This window comes from Xenopus tropicalis, chromosome 1, assembly GCF_000004195.4.
Source record: "Xenopus tropicalis strain Nigerian chromosome 1, UCB_Xtro_10.0, whole genome shotgun sequence".
In the NCBI taxonomy this organism is placed as follows: domain Eukaryota; kingdom Metazoa; phylum Chordata; class Amphibia; order Anura; family Pipidae; genus Xenopus; species Xenopus tropicalis.
Window position 1 is genome coordinate 162755091 of NC_030677.2, and position 22801 is coordinate 162777891.

The window sequence follows — 22801 nt, forward strand, 5'->3', positions numbered from 1 at the left end:
AGTGTGTGAATTCCAAGGCACATAAACAATATGAAAAAGGAGGATATATAGAAGTGTCCCATTAAATTCCTCTCAACTGGCTAATTACATTCTGAAGTAGTTGTACAGCTGCCACATAGCCTCACAGCTTAATAATACTGCTGTCTGGGTCCCTGGGAGGAACGCAGTTTAATGAGGCTGATCTGTAATATGAGTAGAGAGAATATTGGCCTATAAAAGCTAAACTAGGGCACAGTCTCAGAATATTTCTCTACATATATCTCTATACACATGCAGCAATTACCCCTGCACATTTCTCTCCATTACTTTCACACTGGAGCTGCCACACCTGCATGTAAATGATAAAATCATCCAAGCCCATTTCTCCATTTCAACCCAGCATGTCACCTCATCGCCGTGCTTAAAGGAATCATTCAGTGAAAAAAACGAAACTAGATAAATATAGAAATAAAAATGTTTTCAATATTGTTAGCCAAAAATGTAATCTATAAAGGCTGGAGTGAATGAATGTCTAACATAAATGCCAGAACTTTTCTTCCTCCTTTGCCTCTCTCACACCTGCTAAAAGTCAGTAACCAATCAGTGACTTGAAAAGAGCCATATGGGTCGTAACTCAATTTGCCTCTGAATTTGACCTGTTTGCTCAGCGTCGGACTGGTCTGCCGGGGTAACGGGAAAAAACCCGGTGGGTCCTGGCAGCCCAGATCCGATCCCCCCCAGGGGTTATAGCCCAGTAGTGCAATTGTTTACTGACTTTTTCCTCTCCCTTGGGAGTTTGATGGGCAACATTAACCCCTTTAAATGGCTTCAGAGAGCACTGCTTCATTTGCTCGTCGGGCTGTGCAGTATAATCAATACAAAGTGCACCTTCGTGAGAGGAAGGAAGGGGATGCAAACTCTGTTACTGTCAATATAGAGAAAGATATACATTTGCTCAGCTCACACATACATTCCCCTTGATGCATTACCATTTTTTTGTTTTGTTTATATCCCATATATTATGTAAAATATTTGACCCTTTTTAATGGGTCACAAAAGAGCTGAGCACTTCCATAAAAGTTTATGAGCTAAAAGTTTTGGTTTTAGGAAACACGAGAAGAGTGAGAGCTTTCAGGTGGCCATTGTTGCAGCCATGTGTCTTATGTCATAATGTAAATAATTGCCGTGACATCAGAGGTTTTTATTTGACAGTTTGATGATGAGAGAAACACAGTAAAAAGATGTTAAACGTTATAAATAATGTAGCACCATTGCAATGTATTTATATGCACAAATATATAATTTGTATATGAATATCTATGAAGTAATTATCCAGGGAAGACACACTTACAATTCTGGGACAAATAATGAATCTCCTGCTTGCAGAATTTTGCATTTCATTTGCCCACAGTGCCAGACGTTTTTGAACATTTTGTGTTCTCTCACTTTAGGGGCATCACCGGAGGGGGGGGGTTGGGAGGAACATATGTTATGCACAAGATGCAATTGACTTGGAAAGCCCCATGTCTCATAAATGCATCAGTACCATGTGTATAGTTTCATGTAGATTGTCTGTAGATCAACAACTCCCAGCAGCACACTAGCAGATTTTCAAAGCATTACCCCAGAAATATGCACTTTAGATTCCAAGGCCAAACCACTCTAACAGTAGGTTTACCCCAGGAAAGAACATACTGATTAATCCAAAATGGGTAATTATGTCTTTCTACTCCAAACTAAACAGCTCGGCTTAAAGTAGTCGTTTTTATAAAAATATATGGAAATGCTTAAATGCTCTTCATTTTAAAGCCTGTAATATAAAATGTAACCAAGCATTTACATTCAAAATTTTTGTTTGTTGGTTACTACTTTTCACTTACAAAACGAAAGAATGTATATGTGTAAGTTATTAACTCACCAGATTAGTTATATAAAAATCTTTCCTACTGTTCTCATATAGAGAAGGATGCTACTTCCTGTAATGGTGCTTTCTAATTCCCCCTTACTTCATGAGTTATGCCTCCTTGCTTGCCTTTCCTGCACAAGTGATCTACTCCAGCACTGGGGGCTAAAAGGTTAATCCTGCAAGCAGTCCCTTCACAGATCATTACATTAGTATAGTAAAGGCAAGCAGGCAGTCATGCAAGGGCCACGAATAAATAAAGGGGGGAAGATTAAAAGGACCATTACAAAATGAGAGAAGCACAGAGCAGTGAAGGAAAGAAGTTATATAGTGCAGTGGAGATGGATATTGTAGAGTCACATACCTGAACATGAAAGGAAGTGACAGCAATGTGATAAGAAAGCTATGAACTGTGACCCTGGGTGATAACTGTGGTATAAGCTAACACCACCATGTACTATAACTGCGCTGCCACATTTTTCCTGTCAGTCAAATTCTGCCTTACAAGCCCTGACTGACAACCACAAGGGACCATAAAAGCGTGTCAGAGTCTGACATACTCTTAAAGGAGAAGGAAAGGTAAAAACTAAGTAAGCTTTATCAGAAAGGTCTATGTAAATACAGCCATAAGCACTCACAGAAATGCTGCACTGAGTCCTCTATCAAAAGAAACACAGGATTTCTTGTCTCTTTTTTTGTGAACATAATGTTCCAGTGTCTGTCAGAAATATCCTTAATTCCCGTGGCCAGAGTATGCACGTTTCTCTACTCTCTCCCCTCTCCTGCTTCCTCTCCTACTAGAATGCTAAGAATTCTCTCCCTCTGAGGTCAGCTATAATGGCTAGAGCTGCAGGCAGGAAGCTACCTAAAATGGCAGCTGCTATCGTAAGCAAAGGGAGAAAGCTTCAAAAGCTGTTTACTCAGGTATGGTTTCTGCAGAATAAATATATTGTTCTAGGTGGCACTAATGTGGCAAATCTATTGGCAGTAAAATGCCAAAATGACTTGCCTTCTTCTTCAAAAAAGAAGCAACATATGTCCAATTTATATAGAGAGGTCAACTTGAGTAAAATGGTCATAGGATATATAGGCACATTTTTATGAAGAATACGATTCTGGTAAGACTTGAGAAGTGTAACTATCCCTTTAATAGAAAAGCAAGTGCCTATATACAATTTCACAGCTGAAAATATATGTACATAGTATACATTTTACAAGGTCATAAATCCAATGCCAAAGTACATACATATTGAGAAACAATCCCCTTTATGTAATACAAGGCACAAAGTTTGCCCAAGTGCAGTAACTCAGAGCAACCAATTAGATATTTGTTTTTAAACATGTGACCATTAAATGCTACTTGGTGGTTGGCTGTTCTAGGTGACTACACTAGACCTGTATCTATCATTGCCCCTTTTATTACAAAACCCCAGGGAGTTGCTAACAGAGAAAAAGGACATGTCAATCAAGTCTGGACGTAGAAAAAAGGTTTACAACTTAAGAAAAAAGCAAATCCAATAGAATGTAAATTCTAATATACGTGATTACAAATTCACAAGGATTACTAGCCACATAAAGACATGATTCTTCTGACAGCCTTGACTGGTTTAAGCCTTTCCCCACAAAAACAGAATTTCTTGTTTATATAGTCCTTTGAAACCGATGGCACTATCTGAGAAAACCTGAAGTTTCATCTGGTATGAATGCAAGGAAGATATAAATAACAGGCTGACTTTCAGATCCCTACAGAAGGTTTTGCAATGGAATATGAGGTAGGAGCACGTGCAGAAAGAAGTACTGCTTCCTCCTAAAAGACTATGCAAAAGCCTAGGGTTATAATGTTCTGTGCAATGAAGGACAACAAGCAGCAGTCACATAAAGGTTACTGTGTTTCAACTCAATTTCATCAATCCTTCAGCAACTCTCCAAGCTTTGCTAGAGATTTAGCATCTTCCAATCTGCACAGGAATTCATGAAACAACTTAAAAGGTTAAGTCCAACTTCACTGCATTGCAAACCACGGCTCCTGATCTGCCCACTGAGCAGCTTCACTGTCACTGCCCTCTAGATCTCCCTCTTCTCCACTCCCCTCCATGTCATCAACATCTTCTTCTTGAGTGGCGTCAGTAGGGCTCTCTTCCTTCTCCATTTTCTGCATTCCCTCCAAGGATTTTTGGTCATTTGGATCCAAACTAAGGACCAAAAAACAAATTGTATGGTTTTACCTTGTTTTAGATGATGAACATAGGTTGCCCCCTTGTTTAGTATTTCATTGCAACACGTACCTGAGCAATTTGTTGTTACAATAATGAAACACTAAATAGGAGAAGCAAGAAGACACTTGCATCCTTGACCATATGTAACAATGGGCTTCACATCAGAAAAACCTGTAGCAACCAATCCAATTTGTGCATTCATTATTCTAAATGCACGAGAGGGGCCAAAGCTAACTGCTGACTGTCTGAACACTTTTTCAAGAATGTACTTTCACAATATATACTGCATCTGATAACAATATTTTATTAAGAGGGGGCTTGGTTGTAAAGATTTACCTGAGGGCGATGCTGTACTGATCCATAGCTTCCTGAAACTCATTAACTGCCACCAGAAAATCTCCTAGCATCCGATGTAGTACGCAGTCACTCTGGTTTGCAAGGGTATTACGCAGCAGGGCAATTCCCTCTTCATACTTCTGCTCTCGACCTGAGAAGTAATCAACATTTAATGCATGATTTAATATCACCATTTCAGCACATTTAACATGCTCCATACATTCACACTAAGCACATTTAACATGCTACATACACACTGCACTTAAACAACCATACCCTAAAAATTAATTTGGCTAGAAATGCCATAATTTATATACTGAACTTACTGCAGAAAATGAGGCTGGCCTGTCATACAAGATGATGCTAAAGGGCTGATTATTAAATTCTGATGCAAATTGCACTGGTTACTAAGCTGCCATGTAATGTGAAACTGAATAAATTACTAATCAGCCTGTATTGTGACATTTATATTCTATATAGACAGTATATTGTGCGTCGGTCCCTAAGCTCAGTAAGTGACAGCAGCACAGAGCATGTGCAGTGAATCAGCAGAAAAGAAGATGGGGGGCTACTGTGGCATCTTTGGAGGCTCAGATCTTCCCTGCTAAAGGGCCTTCGGCTGGTACAGAAGCCCAAAACCTAATGCACAACGTTTCTAGCCTACTTCATTAGTTATGCTTTAGTTCTCCTTTAAAAAGCACTTAAAAGCTATCCCTTACACTTGCCTTACACTTGCACATGAGCCCTGAAATTAGCACCTGCATTAAAGATGCTATTTCCAGGGTTTCCGGAGTTCAGCTAAACATGCAAATAACTTGTGTTTAGTAAATCATGCCCTAATGCCATTAATTTGCATCTACACTAGTAAATCATGCACAATTTGTGGCACAATGTCTGGTTTGACAACAGAATTCTGGGGGAAAATGCTGCATCATAGGTAAATGAGTCTTTTTGTGGCCAGTAGCACACATATTAAGATATTCTAAATATCACCTAACTACATCATTAAAGAACTTACTTAGTAACTCCGCTTTCTTCACAACAGCCTTTATATAATCCGGTCTCTGAATGAGCGCTTTGTCTAACAATGTTTTTGCTTTCTCTTGGGTAACAGGATCTTCCAGGCACACAGTTGCCAGCAGAGTTAGAGTTTGTGCGTTGGCTCCAAGGGTTTTGTAGACATTGTTGGCCATCACCATGGCTTCCCGCACACTGCTGGATGCCAAATAGCATTCAATGAGACCTGGGAAGATAAGATCAGCTGCTCAGAAATAGAACATTTAAAGGGACATTATACTAACAAAATACAAAATTTGTATATAAAAGAGAAATGCAAAACCTGAATGATGAAATCAAGTTTGGTTTTATTTAACATAACATTTGTCATCTGGGTATTTTTTATTACAGTCAATTAATGTTACTTGATTTTTACCTAAGCAGAGGATTTACTAGCCTGGATTGCAATAAGAGAACTATACAAATGCAAGAAATCCACCAATGCACATTGAATGCATATATTAAAAGGGTTTTTTGGTAATACTTCCTCATTTTGCAATAAAATCATAATTATAAGTCTTGCTCAGATGTATTGTTTTCAGCAAACCTAAGCTTCCCCAACAAATATTACATCAGTAATATGCAATTTCTTGATTTTAAAAATCCAAATAAAAAAATATTACGCTTTCAAAATGGTAAAGCCATTTTGGTAATTTTACTTATCGAAACTTTAAATAATAAGGTATTGTGCAGAAATGGCTGCTTTATTATAAGTCAAAAATACAGAGTCTTGGAAAGCATGCAACCACACAGAATGACATGTATCACAGAAGGCTTCAAATGTGGCTTTGCAACTCACTGCTTTTATAGGCTACTTTTTTACATGTTTGCAAATGACATGAGATGCACAAAAATACTAATACGAAGCCTATACGTTTAAAGTAACCCACCCAAAGAATGCCATTGGTCAAAACTAGCACACCCAAAGATTTCCTTGCGGACAGCATTTATATCATGAGCTGTTAGCTGCTAAAACTGCAGGGTAGAGATAAGAGTGATTAAGCTAAGTCATCTTTTTGCTCTGTACGCCCTTTTACCTTTAACAGAGATTAGTATATATGCATACAGTGGATATAAAAAGTCTACACACCCCTGGTAAAATGTCAGGTTCCTGTGCTGTACAAAAATGAGACAAAGATAAATCATTTCAGAACTTTTACCACTCAATTCAAAAACAAACTGAAATCTTTTAGATGGAGGGAAGAAAAACAAAAAAACTAAAATAATGTGGTTGCATAAGTGTGCACACCCTCTTCTAACTGGGGATGTAGCTGTCTTCAGAATTAAGCAATCACATTCAAAATCATGTTAAATAGGATTCAGCATACACCTGCCATCATTTAAAGTGCCTCTGATTAACCACAAATAAAGTTCAGCTGCTCTAGTTGGTCTTTCCTGGCATTTTTTTGGTCACATCCCACAGCTTCCAAATCATCAGAGGGATCTCAATGTTAAAATATATCAGTCAGGAGAAGGGTACAAACATTTGTTCCAAGGCATTAGATATACCATGGAACACAGTGAAGACTGTGTTCATCAAGTGGAGAAAATATGGCACAACAGTGACATTACCCAAGAACTGGACGTCCCTCCAAAATTGATGAAAAGACGAGAAGAAAACTGGTCAGGGAGACTACCAAGAGGCCTACAGCAACATTAAAGGAGCTGCAGGAATATCTGGCAAGTACTGGCTGTGTGGTACATGTGACAACAATCTCCCGTATTCTTCATATGTCTGGGCTATAGGGTAGAGTGGCAAGACAAAAGCCTTTTCTTACGAAGAAAAACATCCAAGCCAGGCTACATTTTGCAAAAACACATCTGAAGTCTCCCAAAAGCATGTGGGAAAAGGTGTTATGGTCTGATGAAACCAAGGTTGAACTTTTTGGCCATAATTCCAAAAAATATGTTTGGCGCAAAAACAATACTGCACATCACCAAAAGAACACCATACCCACAGTGAAGCATGGTGGTGGCAGCATAATGCTTTGGGGCTGTTTTTCTTCAGCTGGAACTGGGGCCTTAGTTAAGATAGAGGGAATTATGAACAGTTCCAAATACCAGTCAATATTGGCACAAAACCTTCAGGCTTCTGCTAGAAAGCTGAACATGAGAAGGAACTACATCTTTCAGCATGACAACGACCCAAAGCATACATCCAAATCAACAAAGGAATGGCTTCACCGGAAGAAGGTTAAAGTTTTGGAATGGCCAGCCAGAGCCCAGACCTGAATCCGATTGAAAATCTGTGGGTTGATCTGAAGAGGGCTGTGCACAGGAGATGCCCTTGCAATCTGACAGATTTGGAGCGTTTCTGCAAAGAAGAGTGGGCAAATCTTGCAAAGTCAAAATGTGCCATGCTGATAGACTCATACCCAAAAAGACTGAGTGCTGTAATAAAATCAAAAGGGGCTTCAACAAAGTATTGGTTTAAGGGTGTGCACACTTATGCAACCACATTATTTTAGTTTTTTTGGTTTTCTTCCCTCCACCTAAAAGATTTCAGTTTGTTTTTCAATCGAGTGGTACAGTTTATAGGTCACATTAAAGGTGGAAAAAGTTCTGAAATTATTTATCTTTGTCTCATTTTTGTACAGCACAGGAACCTGACATTTTACCAGGGGTGTGTAGACTTTTTATATCCACTGTATATCATTTCTGCAACACTTCTATATTGTTTAATAGATCTGTATATTTAACATCCCAACTCACCTGCCAGCAACCAAATACAAGCATTTATTTTAATAAATAACAAATAACTGAGATCCACCCATTTTCTTACTCACCTTCACAGCAGTCAAGCCGACAAGGTGCTAATCGAATTGCTTCTCGGAAATGAATTATTGCTTCCTGCACCCTTCCCATGTTTCTTAATGCTGCCCCCTTTAATAGTAAGGCTTGAACACTATTGCTGTTCAGCTGGATAGCCTTGGCACCTAAATACAGGGCTCTGGAGTGTCTCTTAGTATAAAAGCTGTGGCACCTAGAAGGAATAAATCAGATTTATATCTTAGTAGTAGTGGTAAATCCAAAGCAACTTAGAGAGATTACTTAGAAAGTCATGATGTTTAAGGCTTACCACTACTACATGCTACTAGATACTAAATAGTGACAATATACTAAAGAATTTTTTACAGAGAGTCAGCTACATCAGTCACGCAAGCCACTTTTTGGCAGCAGTGTACAAATAACACTTACCCAGAAACCACCCATGGCTCAGCATGCTGATCAGATATATTGAACAAGCGGCAGCCAAGATTTTCCACATCTTCCAGTCGACCTTCACGGGCCAGCAAGTACCCATATATATCCATTCCTTGGAGGGGTAAAATGATATTAGATGCAAAGGTTTGTGCCTCTGATTTGTCCCTCTGGAGCTACTACCTGGCAGTCAACAATTACATCGCCCGTAACTACTTGTCAGGAAGTTGTTGCTTGGGGAAGGACTGGAATGGTTTTGTTCCCTTAATAACTGCATTGCTATGCATCATTGCAGGCAACAAAGATATTCCCATGCAGCATTACCCTAAACCTTCTTTATTAGTCACCTTGTCCATTGTCTTAATTAATAAAGATGTCCTCTACCCACTTGTAGAATGGATCTTCAGTGCAGTTGTTAGCTGTCACTGAGTGTTGCCAATCAGCTTCCTGTTTGCTAGTATTCCTAATTTTATCCCAAATTTACCAGAATTAAGTATGTATAATAAATGTCAATTTTATGTCAGGATAACACACACACACATTGTAAAAACAAACCTTTTATGAGATAAGGATCCAGCATCTGGGCTTGCTCAAACTTAAGAATGGCATTTTTATTGTCACCAACACGGAAATACAAATCTGCCAAGGTCCCCAGAAGATCTACATTGTCCCTTAGCAAAGATTTCTTTTCTAGAGAACTAAAACAACAAACATATCAGAAACCTAATTTATCATATGAATGAAAAATATTGATTATAAGCAAAGATATATATATATTTATAAGATATATTAGGTTAGTGATGATAGATAGATAGATAGATAGATAGATGATAGATATTTGCATTGCATTGGTAATCAAATGTCAAATCGTACAACTTTGCTATTAAAGAAACATAGTTATGTACTGTTCAAATATTCTCAAGAAAAACTCATTGTTAAAAAAAAAAAAATAAGATAGCTAATGATAAATAGATAGATAGATGACAGACAGGCAGATGAAGGGTGCCTAACTCCCAAAACACAGTACTTTTTATTTGGTTCTCCTGTTACTACACCCCTCTTCACTCCATTTTGGATATTGCTAGTTGTGTCTGTACTCTGTATTCTGCTTTTTTCAAGTTAAACAATTACCAGATAGTATTGATAGCTCTGGTGTTGTCTCCAGTGTGCACAAATGCATAGGCTTTGATCCAGGCAGAAAGCCAGTCTAGGTTGGGAATACTCTGGATGACATTGAGAGTCATAGATGCAACTTCTGCTCCTTTTACAGAAAGGGACAGCAAACCTGAAATGAAAATAAAGGGCCCTTAATGAACATCAATAAACACTGGCTGCTACACAGTGCAGTGTAGCAGAGCCTGCATTGATAGTGAGTTTAATAACTATGAAATAGCAGGTATAGAAAAAGGAGACAAGATGCCTGTATCAGTGGGGCTAATTAGAAATTGTCTGTAGGAAATCAGCCCAATGCTAAGCTCTTGCCTTACTATACCTATGATGCAATAATATTTGTAGCAGCCTGGGCAATATTCTTTTGGAAGGGATGGTGGGTAATGCAGTAAGATATGATAACAGCCTCTGGTAATGGTCTTCGGCTGTGTGACAGCAGATATTATATGTATGAATATAAATTTTTGTGTCTGTGCATCACAAAGTTTGCATGGTATAATCCACTACAATGCATAGAACTTACACTTACACCTTATCTATTCAGTGTCTGGGCAGAAGCTGTGACTAGACTTGACTGTACACCATTTTTTAAAAAACTTTATTTAAAATCTAAGATAAATGGCAGTTGTTTGTTGTGACTTTTGCCAAAAACAAATAAGGTCACCAACAACGACATCTGTGATGTCAGTAGAGGGCATGAGCATGTGGTACTAGAAGCATTCCAGCATGTGCCTGTGACAGTAAATGGCAAGGAGACATATAGGATAAATGGAAAAAAAAACCCTAATTTTGTAGGCAATAATGAATAATATGTGGTGCTGGTTTCACTCTGGGCTTTATAAATGGACCCTTTTTTAAGAGTTCCCCATAGATCTGCTATAGTTCCTGTCTGTGTTTCAAATGAGGTGTGGGTGTGTCCTAACAGTCCCTGCAAGAAGCACAGGAGGGGGACAGCCAATCACAGCCTTGCAGTCACACAAAAAATGCCAGGCTTCAGTTCCCTATTAGGTCAGCCTAGCTGCTGATTGGTTCCCATTCCTCAGTGCAGTATGCTGGCTCCCCTGCACAGCCTGGGAAAGGAGGTAGCAGGAAGTTGAAATGGTGGGTGGGACTAATTGGGTTTTTGGAGAATATTGTAATAAAAACATGCCTTGAAATGTATATTGCGTCTATATTAAGAGGAGTATAATGCACCGGCACATTTTTTTTTTTCACACTTTAAGGGCTCTGGCACACGGGGAGATTAGTCGCCCGTGACAAATCTCCCTGTTCGCGGGCGACTAATCTCCCCGGATTGCAATCCCACCGGCGAAAATGTAAGTCGTCGGTGGGATGGCACACGCTGCGCAGGTGATTTCGGCAAATCGCCGTTAGTTCAGGGAGATTAGTCGCCCGTGACAAGGGAGATTTGTCGCGGGCAAGAGCCCTAACAAAAAAGAACTTTCATTTTCAAGTTAGGATGTTGACAGCGCTACTTTATATCAGTGTTGCCAGCCTGTAGTCCTTAAGCTGTTAAAATGCATCTTCCAGCACACTACTACAATAAAAGGTCATTACAAGGTTTTGGAAGTTGCAGCCCAAAACCACTTAAAGGGCCAGAAGCTGGTTAATGTAAGTGGTTTTAATCTGGACCGGTTTACCAGTAAAAACAGCACTGGACTTTGGGAACGGAGAGTTAATAATGTCTAAAAACAATAAAGTCTTTTTTCTACCCACATTCCCACCAGGAACTATTTCACCATTAACTTTCAGTATTTTGCAGTCTAAAAATCAATATTGCTTTCCTGCCCACAATGCATTGCAAACAAAGCTTTTATAAGCATCGTAGTTTTGTTCTCACTCAATAACTCAGCTTGATTTAGAACATTTTGGTGTATTTAGGCCAGAGATCAATATGTGTGGGTGAACACTGAACAGCAATTCTAATAAATAAATACCTGGCGCTAGTATTCAGTGCTGGATGCAGAAGGGGTCATGCTGAGAAGAGTCATTAGTGGGGCACTGAACAAGTTGCACTGTTTCATTTTCTGTCGATTGGATTAAGATAAATTGATCTGCAGCTCATATACAAAAAAGATTTCTAATATTTTTACAATTCTTTTCTCTATAATTTAATGGACCTTTTGTGGCTTTTGAACACAATCTTTTCTATGGCTTTTCTTGCTGATAATAAAGTATATTGAAGTCTGAGATAAGCTTTATACAAATTGATAAAGGACATATCAACCCAAAAAATATTTTCCCCTTAACTCCTGGTTAATTAAACATTATTTAAAATATTATAAATTAGTAATGAATGTATATTGCAAAGTTGCTTGGAATAATTTTCCATTATTTTAACAATTTGGCCACTGAAGAAATTGTTTCATTAGATTCTATGGATGAGAATCACATTACAGAACCATGTGCTTATACATAATGCACCTTGTGCAGAGTAACGTTTCAGTATGGTTTACTTTACAGATATCACAAGTCTGACTCCCATCCACAAATTTGCCTGCTTGTACCCTTTAACCCAATATACACACACAGTTTGATATCCCATGAGAAACACTTGTAGTTCCTAAAGTCTTTGACAGTCTTAAGGTGGCCATACACAAGAAGATGCTAATTCGGGTCCTTCAGTCCTATTGGGCAGCTTATCTGCCTATGTATGGGGCCCTCCAACAGGACTCCCTACCGATATCTGAACAAAAACTGAGCAGATGTCGATCGGGCAGGCTCTATCTCTCTGTCGGATCAGGGATCGAATCTATGAGCTGGCTTGGTCCTCGATCTGACAGAAAAATCACAACTGCTCTTCATATCCTCTTCACTGTAATGCAATCCTTTGACCCTAGGACCAAACAATCACATTAGCACGATATTGCCCACCCAGGGTGGGCATACTGGGGGAAAGATTGCTCTTGCAAGGAAATGTGAATCTACCGGGCATGCCAGTACCTTAAGCTCGGTCCTGGAAAATTTCTAGAACACACAGACTTATTACTTATTCTTCCCAGGAGTCGCTTGTGTAGACTTAGACTTGCACATGCACAGTATCCCAAAATTAGGAAAATGTCTAGTGAAGGGTACCTAGGAATAAAAGTTAAAATAGCAGTGCAGGGCAGGGCACTGCTTTGACACAGCTGTAACAAAACAAACACGTGGATACCATGTGTCTGGGCCTTTTAACTGTACACTCATTGCTGGCCCCCCTATCTGCTTCCTTGCCTGTCCTCCTTAACCTGCCTTAAACCTACAACATTGCACAAAACATGCCTACCTGAATCCCCAGGAAGGTAAGTATGTGGGCACTTCTCCAATTAATCAACTCATATAAGCTTAAATGCCTTATAGTATTAAATTCTTTTGCACTACATAGAGGATACCACAGTCTCTACATTCATACTATAATAGCACAATTTTTTGACATTCTTGTTGTTAAAAAAACAGGAGCTACCCCTAAGGATGGCTTTTAAGCAAGACCTCAGTGTTTTTACAATAAACAAACTTTTATGAAGTTACAGCAAATGGTTGAAACGGTTACACAGGCATATGGCGCCACCTGCTGACCAACACAGGTACTGACACATCTGTTTTGCCTGCTCAGTTGTTACTATAGAACAGTAGTTCTTAACCTTCCTAATGCCGCAACCCTTTAATACAGATCCTCATGTCGTGGTGACCCCCAACCATAAAATTATTCCTAAGACCATTGGAAATATGTTTTTTCTGATGGTCTTAGGTGACCCCTGTGAAAGGGTCGTTTGTAAACCAAAGGGGTTGCGACATTCTATAGTATAGAATGAATAAACTTATTAGTGCTGGCAATTTCTGATCACCAGTGAAAGGTATAAAAAGCCATTTATTGCACTGATAAAGGTTAAAGCATAGGTTTGTGCTATTACGATTTGGACTATCAATTCCCAACAAAATAGCGAGCAATTTATAAACATGTCATTCAGTAAATAATGTTTTTGAAAGATTAAAAAAATGTGGCCATTTCCAGCTGCTCACCTAGTTCTCATTTCCAGTTAAAACTCATGTACTACAGATGATTTATGGCACTTGGCTAAATCCAACCACCTAACAGCTACTGTGGCTACATCCATTTATTACACCGTAAGCATCCCAAGATGGCAAAGGAATTAGAATTGGAAAATGCACAGAGCATTAAATACAGATATTATATGAATACAGTAAATGCCCAGACCCTGCTACAGGAACATGTCAGGTATGAATATTGGTGCATATCCACAAACGCTGTACAGAAACAATACATAGTGAACAGCATATCCTATCACCCAGGTCAATGATTAGAACTGAATGCTGCTATGCATACCTTTGAAGGGATACCAACCAGTTGCCAGATACCACTCTTTGCCTATTGTACACTCTTATCTTTGGGAAATCTGTATACATGCTATACATTTTACTAAGCAGCTGATTTGCCTACTGGGTTACTGCCAACTTTCCTTTCATTTTCTGACCACCAGGCCAGGCTAACTAATTTTATCATGTAACTGCCTTGTGTGACAATTATTTAGTTCTCTGTTCAGAATTAACCCTAGCTGTTATAGAACGTCAACCCTAAAAAAATGTTTTTGCCTAATAAAAGAAAACATAATTCTAAGCAACTTTGCAATATACATTCATTACAAATTTGTAATGTTTATTTCAAGTTATTTGTATATACAATTGATATTAACCCTTTTACTGCCAGCCGTTTTGGTCAAAGCGGAACTTGTATTGCCAGACAGTTTTTGAACATTTTGCACTGTTTCACTTTAGGGGCCTTTCCTCGGGGGGACTTTTAGTTTACCCAGGAAAACAATATATCGTTTTTTTCAGAACAACCTAAGCTTTCAAAATATGGTAGAATTTTTGTGTAATTCCAATTCTGTAACAAGATATAGGCTTCTAAATGTCTAAAAATGAAAAAAAAAATAATCAAATTTTCCATAATATAAACACACATACTAGAAACAAAAATTATTTTATGCACGAATATACAACTGATTTGAAAAGTCCCATGTCTCCTAAACGTGCCAATTCCAAATATATATAGTTTAATGGAGATTTCTCACTTGTATAGGTCAAAAACTCCCAGCAGTACACTACCAAATTTCCAAAGCACTGCTCCAGAAAGCGGCATACTTTAGATTTTAAGGACAAAAATTCCACTAACAGAAGGTTTATCCCAGAAAATTGTACATTTTTGGAAAGAACAGATTCTGGGGAATCCAAAATAGGCACAACTGTCTGTCTACTCCAAACTATCAAGTAGCAATGCTTTCCTAAAGTTATTGGTTTTTATCAAAATTTGGGAAATTTTTAAAAAATCGCTTCAAAGCTTTCAGTCTATAATATCTTATCTCCTACAGGTCATAAAGTAACCAAATAAAACACCCTAAATATAAACTCCAGGGGTCCACTGAACAGTTTGATGCCCAATATGTATAGGTTTATCTAAGTACGTGGCATGTAGGGGCCCCAATGGGAACATACCCCCATATGATCAATCATTTCTGTTATTTCAGCTCCAGCAAAATCAACACATTTACATCATTATATGTGGGATAAAGCTAGTAAAAAGTACGCTCACCCCAGAAAGTCATATATTTTTGGAAAGTACACATTCCCCCGAATCTCAAATGGGTACCTGTGTCTTTCTACTCCAAAGTACCAAGCCGCACAGCTTTTCTAAAGTTAGCAATTTTGATGACATTTCCAAAAATCCCCTCAAAGCTTCCACTTTGCAGCATCTTACCTCCCACGTAGTGTTAGGTACCAAGATAAAACACCCTAAATATGAACGCCAGGGGTCCACTGAACAGTTTGATGCCCAATATGTATAGGTTTATCTAAGTATGTGGCATGTAGGGGCCCCAATGGGAACATACCCCCATTTCAGCTCCTGCAAAATCAACACATTTACATCCTTTATGTGGGATAATGCTACAAAAAAGTGCACTCACCCCAGAAAGCCTTATATTTTTGGAAAGTACACATCCCCCCGAATCTATAATGGGTAAACATTTCTTTTTGCTCCAAAGTACCAAGCTGTAAAGCTTTCCTCAGTTTGCAGTTTTTTGTGACATTTCAGAAAATTGCATAAAAATGTTGCAATTTGCCGCATTTATCTCTCACAATTTCATGATAAAGATCAGATAAAGGCAAATCACCCCAAATAGGAACACCTAAGGTCTACTGAACAGTTTGATGCCCAATATGCATAGATATACCAAAGTCTGCGATAAGTACTGACCCCAAAATGAAAATACCGCATAAGGATTTCTCACCTGCCAACTTTTGCACACAGAGCCCCCTGTCAGCATATTATGTACCGTAACACCCCCTAACTATACAGAGACCCCCAGAAAACCATATATTTTCGAAAGGTACACATTCTGATGAATTCAAAATTCAAAAGTTATTTTTGTACACCAAAGTTAGACACAGCAAAGCTATGCTAAAAACAGATTAGGAACCTTTATACAGGGATAAAAATGCGATAAAACCACAAAAATTGTGAAACAACAAAATAAGTCACACGACAGTGTAATTAGTGGTCAGAATATTTGATCCAATAGTCACGCTGTCAAAATAAACAGTTTTTAGGTAAAAGAAACTAGTGTTTGTGTATACATGTGTGTACATGTGTAAAAGTTGTGCGACAGTGTGTGTGAATATGAGTGTATATAAGTGTGAAAAATGAAGAAAAAAAAAACCCCCAATAAAAACTGCTAAATTGTGTGCTGTAAGTGTGTGTAAATGTATGTAAGTGTGTGTGTAAATGTACGTAAGTGTGTGTAAATGTACGTAAGTGTGTAAGTGTGTGTGTATAAGTGTGTAAGTGCAAAAAAAAACACCTTGCCTGTCCTGAAGTACCCGATTGCTTGGCTCTGTCCTCCAGGCTGCAGGATCTCAGTGGGCAGTGGTGTTGGGGGAAAGCAGGAAGCAGCAGATGCGATGCGACCGCGTCTGCTGCTTCTAGGATGGTCCTGCGACAATCGAGTCGTTGCCCAGGGGGCTGTCATCGCTAGAAACTCTCTGCAACGGCGGCACATGTCGCCGCTGCAGAGAGAATCCTTCATCTGCCGACGACATATAGGACATGTCGTTGGCAGTTAAGCCCTTTTTCTGCCACGACGTATCCCATATGTAGTTGGCAGTAAAAAGGTTAAAAGCAGTGTTTGTTTGTCCTTTTCTATTCTCTGCCCTGGTAGCTCTGACTTTTAAACCAATGTAAGAAGGCAGCAAATTGACAGAACTGTCTTGCAACATTGTTTTAAAAGTCATAACCAGGCGTCAGGCTAATGCTGCTTTCTATATCAATTACTAAGGATGCGCCAAATCCAGGATTTGGTTTGGAATTCGCCCAAAATTCTGCCTCTCAGCAGAATTCGGATTAGGCCAAATTCACGCTCCTGGCCGAACCAAATCTGAATCCTTAAAATGAACACGCACGCAGTTAACCCTTTCTTGTCCTAATTTGCATACACAAATTAGGATTCGGTTCAGTATTCGGCCAACTCTTTCATGAAAGATTTGAGGTTCAGCCGAATCCCAAAATAATGAATTTGGTGCATCCCCAGCAATTATATTTACAAATAACTTTTAAAGCACTAGAATCTTTTAATATTGGAAAGTTGCTTAGAACGATGTTGTCTTTTATTAGACAAAAAATAATTTTTTGGGTTGACATGTCTTTTAATGACCAAACTTCCACATCGCCTTTGTCTGTACCTGTAAGAGCTCTTGAAAACTCATGATCTTTAGGGCTCTTACATGCGGGTATTTTTGGTGTGTTTGACTCCTATGGAGAAGTTTGAGTGCACCTAAATGCATCAGCTGTTTCCATTAAATTCTGCCTATTAGTACTCATGAGCGTCCAGAGTTGCACTGTATTGCATTCAAGGTTATTTGCATTTTATTACATGTAACATGCTGCATCTTCTTGCATTTAATAGACAAAAAATTAAAAGGTTGTGTTTGGAACTCCAAAAAATTCACTTATAAATGCAATATATGCAGTTTTTGGTGCTCAGCATGCATTTGTAGATGGATTAAAAAAACACCTGTGTGCAGGTTAAAGGAGAACTCAAGTTAAAGAATTTGGCTAAAAACGCTGCACATTGTGTTTTCGGCTTACGCTGCACATTGTGTTTTCGGGTTCTGTACCAGCCCAAGGCCACCAGAGGAGATCTGTGCCAATTAGGATGCCCCCAGTAGCTCCCCATCTTCTTTTCTGCTGATTCTCTGCAAATGCTCTGTGCTGCTGTCAGTTACTGAGCTTAGGGACCGACTCACAATATACTGTATATTTATGTATTTTTTATAGCACTACTTATGTATCCAGCACTGTACATTTATGATAAAACATTTACAATACAAGGTTGATTAGTGATTAATACAGATTTAGATTATACCAGTGCAATTTAATTGCAAAGCAAACAAATCTTGTTCATATAAATGCCACATCCCTGGCACTGGGAGGGGGGGGGGGGGAGTCCAGAGTTGCAGCAGAACCAATAGACATAGTATATAATAGTGTACCTAGTATGGCATCAAGTGCCAGTGGGCACTGCCTTAGAACCTCCTTGTAACTGGTCACTGCAGAACGTTCCTGTCCAGCTTTCTTGTACAAATTAGCTAACATCATGTTAATCTAAATATAAAGGAAGATGGAAAGAAATGGGTTGTGAATAAATATTGTATTACACCAAAATATTACAGTATGTCTAATACACAAGAAATAATAGCAGTGATTTTCATCAGAAAAGTAATTGGGACATAAAAGTCTATTTGGCCATTCCCCAATTAGCCCCTCAACAGCACTTCTGATACTTATGTATATGAAGATCTTTTCTGACATGTGCACCTCACATACAAAACCTTTGTAAAACAAATCTAGGGCTTTCCTCTAAGTGACAAGTGTGGCCAGCAGCACACACCAATAGAAGAAAGTCAGCAGAGCACACCAAAATAATGTATGAAAGCTAATTGTTAACGGGGCTGTGTATTCTCGTTTTGTAGATCACTTAGAATAAAAAGTTAATGTGTGAAAGTACTCTCTCCGATTAGCATTTATGCCAAAACGATAACTTTTAGTGAGTTAACAAAATTTACAGTACATAAATCCCCCTGCAGTATGTAACGGTAGGGGAAATGGCACCTCACCTTCCTCACAAAGCACATAAAGCACAGCACTAAACTGTAGAAGGAAGAGATACCTACTGTGCAAGACATAAAATGCATCCCTTTTGCATCCTGCTACACTATTCAAACGTTTAACCACTGCACAGTGTGGATACATGGGCAAAAATTTGGGACTAAACATGTACAAAATCCAGGGTTCAGTTTAGGTAAATACAACAAGTTTTAAACTTAGTTAATGCTAAATGTTCAGCTGAACACAGTGAGTCCCTAATGTCACATGACCTCGGTGCATTCCTAGTTACAAACCACCAAATGTACAATTAGAGAGGGTTTTGTCATTAAATTGACCATATCCTGTATTTCTACAGAGGCGCTTGAACCACTTGAATGAACTCTGGATCATTGTTTCTGCTTACCTTTGGGGTTCTCTGGCGAGATGGAATTCCATCTAAAATAGCTATGGCATCCTTGTCCTGTTTGAGCATGGTGTAACAGTCAGCCATTTTATATTTCACCTCAATCTCTGATGGAAGACACTAAGAAATGTAAAATAATAGGCACTTTAACTATATTCCTCTTAGCCAAGGTATCATCTGTAAATCTAAACTGTTTTCAATGAAGGTAACAGCCTCTGTATGGCCAACAGATGCCACTATGTGTTGATATAAAGGGTTAATGTATACATAAAATATTACATGAAATCACATTATATATACAGTTCAATTATAAAATATAAAGGTGTTGGCAGAAAACAAAAATGCAAGGGAACATCCAAGGCTTATGTTGTTGGCTATTCTTCAATGAAATTGGTATCGCTACCTGATTTTGTGGGGTGGAAGCTGCATTTCCAGTTGCTGGTCTAACTTTGGAAGTCTTGGTTAATGCTTTCTTTTGCTGCAGAGCCATTGTGTACTTGCTGACAGCGTTTCTGTATTCCTTGTCATGGAACAGAGAGTCCGCGTGGTACACAAGCAACTGGTACTTTTGTGATGGAGAAAACATCTCTCTACAAAAACAGACAGTATTAAATCATATTGAATATTCAGCAGTATACAGACCCATGCTGCCCAATGTCTCCCAGCATGGGGGCTACGGGTAAGTGTAAAAATATATTCAAATGGGATGTCATCTAAAAAAGTTGTATGTGTAGCTCAGAGGTCAAAAGTTACTTGAAGGGCAACATACAGAAGAAATTAATATTCTGGATAACAGATCCTATACCAGTAAAGAACTTGCAATTTTTAGATATGTTTTTTTTTTTTTTAATAATGAGGGAAAACCATGCTTTAAAGCTACTTAAATTATTTAAAGTAAAGAAAACTCTAAAAAAATCCATGATGTACCATGAGATACAGGAACACTAAGTGACTGGACCAAGACCACGGGGAGTTGACACCTGGATTTAAATAAAGGCCTCCACTGTGCTTCATGGGACAAGTCATGAGACAACACTGGACCACAACTAAAATTTTTAACAATAAATGCAACAGTACTGTAAAAACCATAACCATGATTCCTTAAAGGACAAGTAAAGGCTTAATCACTGGGGGAGCCAGATTGTTAGGCACCCAGCATTTGATTATAATCACTAACCTCAGACCTGTGGAAGTACTTGTCTTTGTTGCAAAACATATTGTTTCCTGTGCCCCGTATTCGTGCTCCCACTATGGACTGTGAACATGTACAGTAGGCAACATTTAGTCTGTTAGTGTCTCATTTCAGTACATATAAATATCCCAAGGCACTGCAAAAGATCCCTGAGACAAACAGCAAGATGGTGGTATGGAGCTCATTGGAACACTATCCAGGACGGTTAAGTTTTTTAAGGAGAAGAGCCAGCCCCATGTCTGCCGTTCACTTCTATAATCACTGAAGGGGTGCCTAACAAATTGGTGCCCCTAATGATTAAGCCTTTTCTTGTCCACAAAAATAATATAAAATGGACAATATACACAGTTTTAAAAACTAAAGTAAGCTTTGAAAGATACAATAATATTGACAAGACAGTAAATAACCCTACAGGTAATGGTTACTCTTATAACACTGGCCATTTTATGGATTGCAGACATAGTGATACCAGGCATGATAAACATTACAATATATTTTATAATGCCGGGGGCACAGGAACTGAACTCATGTATTCATCAGTTCAGCATTGGTTTCTGTTTGTTTCTTTTTTCCTAATAGATTGTAAGGTCTTTGGGGCAGGGGTCTCATCCCAACTGTGTAATAAACACCTAAGCACTTACTTTACTGAATAACTTTATAAAGAAAAAGGCACCCAATGTTTCAGCAACTAAAAGCTGCCCACAGTGTAAATAAACCATTGCTTTCTAGGTAAAGCTCTGTGCTGTCGGCTGGTACTACAGAAATAAGAACAGTAATATAGACATAAGTATATTCCCCCCATATAAATATAATTTTGGGAGTACTTGGATAACAGAGAAAGGATCAAACAAGAGTAGATTCAAATGTTCACATTTCCTTTCAATGACAGTTGCCCTCAAGAAAAGGAAAATGAACTTTGAGTTTAGGGAGGCTGCTAATAGAAGGGTTTCCTTAGGAGTACATATATTTATATACAATTATGATATTTTATCTTTTTTTTAGGGGGTAAGGGGTTATCTTGATACTTCTCTACACTGGCTCTGAGACACAAATGGGTTAGTGTCAGTGTAATAACATATCACATAAGGCTTCAGTCTAAAAACATACTTAAACGGTAGTGATGTCCAGCTCAGGTAAAACTCAACCCGTACCCGACCCTAAACCGCAGCTATAGGGTGCCCTGCCCCCACCGGTTCTTAGTACCCCTCTGCAGCTGCCAGTGCCCCCCATACACAGCAAATGCAATCGCATGCCCCTTGGCAGCCTGCATGATGGTACGGTCCCGCTACTCACGGGTTGTTGTTGCTCATAGTCAGTAGAAGGCTGCTCAGTAAGCGCACATTGGAGTGCAGCCCGGCCGCTGCCATGTCCCGCACATGATCTATCACATTCATTTTCACAATTAGCGCTACACTCAGTATCCCACACAACTCCACCCCAAGCTACTGCCACAGCCAGGACCTCTCTGAGACCTACAGGACCTACAATGACATCACATCCGGGTTGGTGGTGACGTAGAAGTGAGGGAGGAGCTGAAAGCTGACAGTGGAGTAGTTGAGATAGAAAGTACAAGGTCTCTGTGCTGTGAGATAATGTAGCAGCAGATATTAGTGCAGTTTGTGGAATACAGGCAATGGCTTTGAGTGAAGACACACACAGCTACTAGTAGCAGCTACTTGTCACAGCCAAAAAAATGATGATCATATACTGATAATTGTCTCTATGTGTTTTAGCAGAGGCAACTCTCAGTATTGTCTATGGCAGGTGGTTTGTGGAGTTTAGTAGCCCTGACAAGTAGCTGTTACTAAGCTCGGTGTGTCTTCACCCTTAGGGCAAAGACACACGACGATCTGCGCAACAAACCCGCGCGGGTGATTCGTCGCCGCAACTTATGCATTAACCTATGGCGGGATAGTCACTAAGATTAGTCGCCACTACCCACTTATTTTAAAAGTCGCGGCGACTAGTCTCCCCATGTTTCTTCGCCCTTAGAGGGAATCGTGGTAACGCACCATCTTACTGAAGAAGAGAGAGGAGACAAGGAAGCATTACTGGATAAACTGCAAATAATAATATGTTATGACATTGTAGCCCTTTTCTCAGAATGGTTGTGCATGTGATGCCTTGCATGCAAAGAATGATGAGAACAGGATTGATACAGTGGGTCAGAAAAAACATACTTGACTTT

General features: G+C 39.0%; 1 protein-coding gene across 1 annotated transcript; it reads right to left on the reverse strand.

The window, feature by feature from the left end:
* Positions 1-3012: 3012 nt before the first annotated feature.
* Positions 3013-22061, reverse strand: anapc7 (anaphase promoting complex subunit 7). Its single transcript, NM_001016327.2, has 11 exons — positions 21907-22061; positions 19825-20011; positions 19422-19541; positions 18403-18514; positions 9823-9976; positions 9247-9389; positions 8689-8806; positions 8277-8473; positions 5453-5677; positions 4435-4585; positions 3013-4074 (listed from the first exon to the last, which is right to left on the reverse strand). The coding sequence occupies exons 1-11, from the start codon at positions 22005-22007 to the stop codon at positions 3885-3887; spliced, it is 1698 nt and encodes a 565-aa protein (NP_001016327.1). The 5' UTR covers positions 22008-22061; the 3' UTR covers positions 3013-3884.
* Between the last annotated feature and the right edge of the window lie 740 nt (positions 22062-22801).

Excerpts from the sequence above, each read along its gene's own strand:
- anapc7 (NM_001016327.2), bottom strand. The coding sequence starts at position 22,007 with ATGAATGTGATAGATCATGTGCGGGACATGGCAGCGGCCGGGCTGCAC. Across the intron at positions 19,542-19,824 it reads CTTCCACCCCACAAAATCAG|TGTCTTCCATCAGAGATTGA; the intron begins GTAGCGATACCA and ends TACATTTCTTAG. Across the intron at positions 18,515-19,421 it reads CTCGCCAGAGAACCCCAAAG|ATTAACATGATGTTAGCTAA; the intron begins GTAAGCAGAAAC and ends CTTTATATTTAG.